This window comes from Otolemur garnettii, unplaced genomic scaffold (assembly GCF_000181295.1).
Source record: "Otolemur garnettii isolate 467f Iridium unplaced genomic scaffold, OtoGar3 scaffold00221, whole genome shotgun sequence".
Lineage (NCBI taxonomy): Eukaryota > Metazoa > Chordata > Mammalia > Primates > Galagidae > Otolemur > Otolemur garnettii.
In genome coordinates, this window is record NW_003852616.1 from 1,515,789 (window position 1) to 1,525,099 (window position 9,311).

The 9,311-nt window shown below is 43.7% G+C and overlaps 1 protein-coding gene across 1 annotated transcript in view; it reads left to right on the top strand.

The window, feature by feature from the left end:
• CAB39L (calcium binding protein 39 like) overlaps positions 1-6,651 on the top strand; it is a 55,887-nt gene extending 49,236 nt beyond the window's left edge. The window contains exon 8 of the mRNA XM_023508080.1: positions 6,279-6,651. Coding sequence (XP_023363848.1) covers positions 6,279-6,458 — 180 coding nt within the window. The 3' untranslated portion in view covers positions 6,459-6,651. The remainder of the gene's footprint in view (positions 1-6,278) is intronic.
• Positions 6,652-9,311: the final 2,660 nt, after the last annotated feature.

Sequence of the window (9,311 nt, forward strand, 5' to 3'; positions counted from 1 at the left end):
AGCATCATCAGCTATGATGCTGTAGCATCATAGCTCACAGCAACCTCAAACTCTTGGGCTTAAGCAATTCTCTTGCCTCAGCCTCCCAAGTAGCTCCTCAAGCTGTCACCCTGGGTAGAGTGCTGTAGCATCATAGCTCACAGCAACCTCAAACTCTTGGGCTTAAGCAATTCTCTTGCCTCAGCCTCCCAAGTAGCTGGGACTATAGGTGCCCACTACAATGCACGGCTATTTTGTTGTTGTTGTCATTGTTTAGCAAGCCCAGGCCAGGTTCAAACCCGCCAGCCCTGGTGCATGTGGCCGGTGCCCTAACCACTGAGCTACGGGTACCAAGCCTCCATTCAGTTTTATTTGAAACCCTGATAGAACTTTTCCTAGAACTAGACAGGCTGATTATAAAATTTTTATGGTAGAGCAATGGCCTAGGCAGTTTTGAAGAGTGAGGTTTGGGGAATTCACCTACCAGATAGTAAGACTTTTTACAGAGTAAATGCAGACAGCATCGCATTGGCGTACAGAAAGATAACTGGAACAACAAAACAGATAACCCTACATAAATATGAAACTTGGTATTGGATAGGGGAGGAATTATAAATCAGTGAGGAAACAGTTAACTATTTAATAAATGGTTCTTGGATAAGGGGTTATCTACATAGAAAACTTTTCCTCCATTGTACACAGAAATAAATTCCAGGTAAAGATCTGTTCTTGAAAAGCAAAATATTTTAACTTTTAGAAGAGAAAATACAAGGCTGTCTTTATGATGTTGAGTTGGGAGGAATTCCTTTAAGAGAAATAAAATTACAAGTCATAATAGCAAATACTAATAATGGGCGGTGCCTGTGGCTCAGTGGGTAGGGCACCAGCCCCATATACCGAGGGTGTCAGATTCAAACCCAGCCCCAGCCAAACTGCAACAAAAAATAGCTGGGCATTGTGGCAGGGGCCTTTAGTCCCAGCTACTCGAGAAGCTGAGGCAAGAGAATCACCTAAGCCGAGGAGTTGGAGGTTGCCGTGAGCTGTGATGCCACAGCACTCTGCCAAGGGCGATAAAGTGAGACTCTGTCTCTAAAAAAAAAAAAAAAAGAAAAGAAAATACTAAGTGTGTCTGTATTAAAATTTAAAACTTCTGTTCAGAAAACACATTATAAACAAAGTGAAAATACAAAAGAGAATGTGCCACATATAACTGACAAATCATTAAGAATAAGACAGATCAGCAGAAAAAGAAGTGCAGGGTTACAGGAGGTTTACAGGTAATTCACAGATGAGGAACCCTGACCAGCCAATAGATAGACGAAGGTGCTCATTCTTCTTGTAATCATGGAAATGGCCGTCAAAGTATGGAGATACCACTTTATGTTCTTCATAATGGCAAAAATATTTCAGTCTGACAAGATCAAATTTGTACAAGGCCAGAAAGCAGTGGGAACTCTCATATACTGTATAAATGGGTGCAACCACGTTGGAGAACAGTTTAGCAACATAAAGCATTGAAGGTGTTCATACCCTTGAACTCTAAAACCCATTCCTAGGCAGTTTCCTAGCAATGGGCATTAGTAGTGCATGTGCATAAGTAGTCATGTTTAGTAACCCCCACTTACCATCGTTGGTAAAGTCTTGTTAACTAACTTTAAGTGAAACCATGTACAGTAAATCCCCCAATAATGCCATTTTGTTATGTTGATGAGGAAGAAAAATTGATTTCATTATACATTATTTTGCTTGAAGTTGAAGTTTCCAAGAAGCTGTTGAGGATAGGTAAGAACTTAGTGTACAAAGACGTCAATTGCAACATTGTTTAAAACAGTATAAAATGGGAAAAAAATGTAAATAGGCATCAATGGAAGATTGAAAAAGTAGATTATGCCATATTACTACAATAACATATAATAATGGGTTAAAATAAATAGTTATATGGATCAGGGTAGCTAAATATCAGTAACTTTTTTTTTTTGAGACAGAGCGTCAAGCTATCCCGCTAGGTAGAGTGCCGTGACATGGCAGCTCACAGCAACCTCCAACTCCTGGGGTCAAGCGAATCTACTGCCTCCGCCTCCCAAGTAGCTGGGACCACAGGCGCCCGCCACAACGCCCGGCTGTTTTTTGGTTGCAGCCGTCATTGTTGTTTGGCGGGCCCAGGCTGGATTCGAACCCACCACCTTAGGTGTATATGGCTGGTGCCTTAGCCACTTGAGCCATAGGCGCTGAGCCTATCAGAAACATTTTACATTTTTCCAGTACATTTTACATCTATTTTTGGAGTGAAACATAAGCTTAATTTGTCCATTATATTTATTTTTTTTTTTAGAAAGACTGTTGTAAGACTGTTATATTTTTAAAAAAGGAAGTCTGTTAATGAGTTATTTAACAGTTACCACAAAATGCCAGCAGAGTTTTGTGTAAGACTTCACAGCCACTTCTCTATAAACCAATGGGAGAAGACTGGCAGGTTGGGCCTTCAGCCTGTGATTTCCTGAGGTGGGGACAGGTATTGAATAAACAGCAGGCATTTTAGGGAACATGTGAACAGTCCTGACATACCTTTTTATTTTGATACAAATTATACCTTTAGGTCATCATAAAATTCGTATAACATAAAACTCAGCATTTTAACCATTTTTAAGGATACAATTCTGTGACATTTAGTATATTTACAATGCTATGCAACCAACATCTAGTTCCAGAAAATTTTCATCACCTCCAAAGGGAACCCCGTGTTCAGTAAGCAGCCCCTCCCCACTCGCCTTTCTGCCCGGCCCCTGGCAGCCACTGAGCTGAGCTGCTTCCTGTCTGTGAATCTGCCTGTTCTGGACATTTTGTATAAATGGGATCATACTACACGTGGCCTTCCACGTCTGGTTTCTTTTATTAGTGTAATATTTTCAAGGTTCCTTTATACTGTGGTATGACCCGTGGCTCATTTATTCTTTGTCATGGCACACGGTCGTCCCTTGCACGGATAGACTGCCCTTTGTTTGTCCCGCCGTCAGCTGCTGGACATTTGTCTGGGTTTTCTCCACCTTGTGGCTATGGTGAACAGTGCTGCTATGAACATTAGTGTGTAAGTTTTTGCTTGGACAAATGTTTGACATTTCTAGGAATTGAATTGCTCGGTCATAGAGTAATTCAATGTTAACTCACTGAGGAACAGCCTGGCAGTTATCCGCAGAGGCCGTGCACTGTACGTTACCACCGGCCGTGTGCAATATTTGGTTTTTTTTTTTTTTTCAGCCATCCTAGTAAGCGAAATCTCCCTGCAGTTTGGATTTGCATTTCCCTAATGACTAATGATTTTGAGGATTTTTTTCATGTGCTTGTTAGCCATTTATATAACTTCTTAGGAGAAAGTTTTGTTCAAGTCCTTTGCCCCTTTTTAAAATGAGTTGTTTCATTTTTATTGTTGAGTTGTAAGAGTTCTTTCCATAGTCTGTATCCTGCATCTACAGCACGGATCAGATACATATTTGCAAATGTTTTCTCCCATTCCGTGTCATCTATTCACTCTCTTGGTAGCATCCTTTGATACACACAGTGTTAATTTTTGATGAAGTTCAGTGTATCTGTTTTTTTGTTTTGTTGCTTATGCCTTTTGGTGTCATATCTAAGAAACCATTGCCAAATCAAAGATTATGAGTATCTACCCTATATTTGCCTCTGAAAGTTTTTTTAGCTCTTGTATTTAGGTCTTTGATTAAATTCCAGTTGGTGGGGTTTTTTGTTTGTTTTTTTGAGACAGAGTCTCACTTTTTCATCCTAGGCATCCCATACAAGTCTGGACAGTTTTTCTATTTTCAGTAGCGATGGGGGTCTCACGGGTCTCACTCTTGCTCAGGCTGGTCTCGAACTCCTAAGCTCGATGGATCTACCTGCTTTGGCCTCCCAGAGTCCTGGGGTCACAGGTGTGAGCCACCACACCCAGCCTTGAGTTAATTTTTATTGTGGTGTAAGATAAGGACTTAACTGCATTCTTTTGCAGATGGATATCCATTTGTACCCTATCAAATGTTTTTAATCATGAAATGGTAAAACACACATGGCTATTAACAGGAAGTTAAATGGTATTGGATTTTGTCAGATTCTTTTTTTTTCAGTTGAGAAGATGGTGTGGTTTCCCTTCATCCTGTCAACGTGGTAGACTCCGTGAGGTTCCCAGGGCTGCCGTAGCAAAGCTCCACACTCTGCGGGCTTACAACAACAGAGATGCGTTCTTACAGTTCTGGAGACCAGAAGTCCAAAGTCAGTAGGGTTGGTTCTGTTGGAAGGTTCTCAGAGAGAGTCTTTCCTTACCTCTGTCCTAACGTCTATAGACCCTCCAGGCAGACTTTTGAGAGATCCTTTTCTTCTCCTGTTGAGTCCCCTGGCCTGACTCCACTCACTGTGAGCGAGCTGTGAAGGCCACTATGAAATGGGCCCCTCATGAGCCACTAGTGGCAGGGACACACATTGTTCCCGGAGAGCGCTCTGTGCTTCTGAGGACTTGATGGAATGGACAGAAACTTGAAGAATGAATATATCACATTTATATCACACATATCAACAATTTCAGATATAAATTGGTTAATTGAAGCTGGGTGCAGTGACTCACACCTACAACCCTAGCACTCTGGGAGGTGGAGGCAAGAGGATCACTTTAGCAGCCTGAGCCAGAGAAAGTCCTGCTCTCTACCAAGTTAGGACTGGTGTGCTCCCACCGAGTGGCACAGCGTGAGGGTATACCACACACTTCCTGGGTTTGCGACACAACTATAATGGGGACCTTAACAGCACAGCACTGTAACCAAATCGTTTATACACTCATGTTAATCTGAAATTAAAAAACAAGTTAGCTAGGCAGGGGAGCATGCACCTATAGTCTAAGCTGCTCTGGAGGTTGGAGGAAGAGGATTGCTTAAGTCCAGAAGTTTCAGGTTGCTGTGAGCTATGAAGATACCACTGCACTCTAGTCATGGCAACAGAGCAACACTCTGCCAATGAAAGAATAATTTTATACTTAAAAACAATTAAACATTTAAAAATCAAATAGCTAGGCTTGGTGGCTCATGCCTTTAATCCCAGCACTTTGGAGGGCAGAGGTGGGAGGATTTCTTGAGGCCAGGAGTTCGAGATCGACCTCAGCAACACAAAAAGAGCCCATCCCTACAAATAAAATAAAATAAATAAAGTAAAAATAAAAACATTCACAAATAGGTAGGAAGGATGAAGTACAGTAATGAGTCACTTAACAATAAGGGGCTGTTCTGAGCGATGCATCTTTAGGTGAGCTCCCTGTGGTGTGCGCTAGAAACCATCACAGCGGGTACGTACACATACTTGGCCGGGACAGCCTGCGACGCCCCGTGTAGACAGCGTGTTGCTGCACTGAATACCCCAGGCAACTGAAGTTCACTGGCATTTGTATCTAAATAGATCTAAACACAGAAAAGACTAAAATACACGACAGGATTAAGAATGGCCCACCTGTGTAGGGCACTTACCATGAACGGAGCAGGCAGAACTGGACATTGCTCTGGGGGAGGCCGCGAGTGATGGGGAGTGAGCACGAAGGCCTGGGCGCCTGTGCATCCTGGAGACTTTAGAAGCACTGTATACTCGGGCCACACTACATTTACTGAATTTTTTTCTGTCTTTAATAATAATTAGCTTACTGTATCTTTTTTTTACTTTATAAACTTTTTAAAACTTTTTGACTCTTGTAATAACATTTAGCTTAAAACACAGATTGTACAGCTGTGCAAAACATTTTCTGTCTTAGTATCTTTATTCTATAAGCTTTTTTCTATTTTTAATTTTTTTTTAACTTTTTAAACCTTTTTGTTAGCCTAGTCCTACACAACGTCACTATGTCCCCCTCCACATCTTGTCCCACTGGAAGGTCTTCAGGGAAATAACAGACGAGGGGCTGTCATTTCCTAGGACGACAGTGCCATCTGTACAGCCTCCTGAAGTATCGGCCTGAGGCTGCTGCCAGGGGTAGACAGCACCATGCTGCTCCTCACCCGTCGGGGGTGGTTTACACCAGCGTCTGCACAGACACGTGACGTGTTGCACTGCGCGGCACAGCTGCCAGGCTACCAGCCAGCAGCACAGCAGCTCCACTGTCATTGTAGGGGCCACCGTCTTGTGTGCGGTCCATTGTTGACCTAAATGCTGTTAGATTCTGTGTGTCTGTTGACAGCCTCGTGGGCAGTGTGGCCAGTGGCTCTGTGTATGTCAACAAGCCTGTGCCCCCTGGGGTCTGCGCTCCTGGCCTAGGTGTTTGTTTCTTTGTGTTTCAGGTGTTTGTGGCTAGTCCTCACAAGACCCCTCCTATTGTGGAGATTCTGTTAAAAAATCAGCCCAAACTCATTGAGTTTCTGAGCAGCTTCCAAAAAGAAAGGACGGATGATGAGCAGTTCGCTGACGAGAAGAACTACTTGATTAAACAGATTAGGGACTTGAAGAAAACAGCACCCTGAGGATCTCACTGTGCCTGCCACAGTCGTCGTCTCACCAGTCCAGTCTGTACAATAATTGTCATTTCAAAAAGTCATCATTCCGGGGAAGGCTTTGGAGGGCCCTATTTTTTCTCAATTAATTGTTCAGGGTAGATGGAATATAAACATATAAGTGGAAAAAATTAACCTAGAATAATATATGCATTTTAATCAAGTCTGTGATTATTTATGTCATATCAGAGCCATTGCATTAGATGTTGATAAAAGCAGTTATAATGTGCAGGTGGGAGCTCTCAGTCGTCGGGAGCCACCAAGTTGGAGCTCAGGTGACAGGCACCACCCAGTCTTCAGAGGAGAACCAGGAAGTGGCCAGGTTGCAAGAGCGCTGTGCCTTACTGCAGGTAAACAAGCAAATTGCTCATAGCACTGGAAGGTCCCAAAAGATAAGGCTAATGTTTTCAGTATCCCTTTGTCCCTGCTTGCTGTCTTTGTGCTGTCATAAGTGGGTTTGCACCTCCCGGGGAAGCAATGCACACCACCCATCCCAGCCTCCTCTGCTCACCCATTGCCCACGTCCCATCCCAGTGCGGCTCTTCAGCCCACGCCTCACACTTGGGTTGACATGGGTGAGTAAGACCAGGATGGACCAGTGAGGGGAGCAGGGGGCATAATAGACCCCTGGGGTGTGTCCTACTCACTGGAGAAGTGCCCACAGATAGTTCTAATAATGTCACTGCTATTCCTTGTTGACTTCTAGAGGGCCAGTGGGCGTCTGAATATTTCATTCATAATTGTCATCCTGGGAAGGATGCTCCATGCTGAAAGTGTGCCTTACAGCAGGAGTTGGTGCAATGGGATGCCAGCCGGCACAAAGCCACAGGCCCAAAGAGTCTCTTGGTAGGGGAACTTTATCAATAGGGAATAATTAAATCCATGAAAAAATTCTCATATCACTAAAAATTCTTCTTTTTTCCAGTTTATTTTCTATTAAGATATCATACAATTGCCCCTCAAAGCCTTCAGCAAAAAGGTAGAAAGCATATAAAATGTTGGTCTCAGATGTTCTCTTGTATATTAGGGTGCCTAAGGAGTTAATTTGTGTCCCTTAAAAAAAAAGGCATGGAATCCAAAAACTTGTAAAAGGCCAGGATTTGTTTCCAAACATCATGGGTGTAGGATGGAATGGAATTTCAAGGCTGTATTTTACAAGGCACGAGAGATACAATTGCTAAGCTGTACTTTTTATTATTCCATTTCTAAATCATGAGTTGTTGACTTCCATAGTATCCCTGGCTTTTTATAGTTCTCGGGTGTTACATTGTTTTTCTTCAGCGAAATATTCCTCTGCCCAGAAAGGGGAAAAGAAATGTGTCCTCCAAGATCAGTGCCCTTTGTAGATTTTGTACCAGCAGAATTGCCTAGCAGGCCAGCACCTTTCCTGGCCAGGGCGCAGGTGTATGTCCTCTGTGAGGGGTGTGCAGTTTCTACACAGAGGGCCTGGGACCCAGCAGCCCTCCTCGTAGTGGCCTTGGCCAATGCGTGCGTGCAGGGGCCAGCTAGCAGCACTTAGTCACTGAACTCAGAGTATTTTTATCACATTCTCTGACATTCCAGAGTCCCTTAGAATTTGACTTTTCTGGTTTTGCTTATTTGATTAAAAGAGATGAATGTAAATATAAAAAAATGAAGGTGAAAGAATCCTTGGAAGTTTGTTTGGTTGCTTAATACTGTTCTATAACATCATGGGACACATGTTTTCAGTTGGATCGCAAGGCCTTGTTATAATTCTTTTTGGATAAAGAAAACCTATTTTATTTCCTTTGGGTTTGAATTAGCTCTTTCCTAGGAACATATTATCCCAGCTCGGTATCTGTCAAACAGAAAACTGGAGTCTGGGGTTTTGTTGTGATATGAATTTTTAAATTATTAATGCAAAAGGGGGAGCGGGAAGTTCAATAGTCAAAATATGTTTTGCACAGAGTTCACTGTAAATATCGTGAGAATAGAATTTTGAAAAGGTCATATTTAATAAGCTATTTCAAAAGCACACATTTAAATAAAGGCTGACTAAATAAATGGTACCACACACTCCTCCCTTGGTCGTTTTCATTTCTCTGTATGTCACGTGGCTGTGTTGGTGTCAAGGCTCCAGACGGGGACAGCCCCAGGCTAGGTGTTGTGGCCCCAGTACTTCCCTGAGTGCCACCGACCCGTGGGTCAGCAAGCCATGCTGATGAACTGCTGAACGCTTGTCTGTATGTAACCTGCCAACACCTCCCTACAGCTGGGAGTCAGGCCTGTTTCATATTTGAGAACAATGAGGTTCTGAGCACTTTAACAATCCCAGACCTACCTTGGGACACTCTAGCAAGTCCATGGTGGCCTGAGGCCAAATTCCTGTTATTTTTATTTTCTTTATCCTCCAGGCTGTGAGGTAGGATGGTCCAGGGCATGCAACCCAGTGGAACTCCCGGCTGCTTCCCGGGAGGCTCCTGGGCTGGGAGGGCCTAGTGCAAAGCCAGCCGGGACAGGGATCATAATGTTCTTGGCTGGGGCGCTCAGCTGGAGCCAGGCATCTGCCCAAGTGTTAGATTACTCTTGCGGAAAGGTTTAGGAGCACACGCCCCTGGTAAGCACTCTGGACTCCAGCCTCCTGGGTTCTTATTCTTAGCTGGCTCTGGGGGAGCAGTAAGTGTGCCCAGGGAGGGGCCATGGGCTTCCCACAGCCTCCGTGACCGGCACAATGGTCTGTCTACATGTCCCTGAGGCGGGCTGCTGCCAGCCACAACACACTGTGGGAGTCACACAAGCCCAGAGAGAGACAGCAATGAGGCAGAGGAAAATGGAGTGTTAAAATCCCCAGAATGCTTCTAT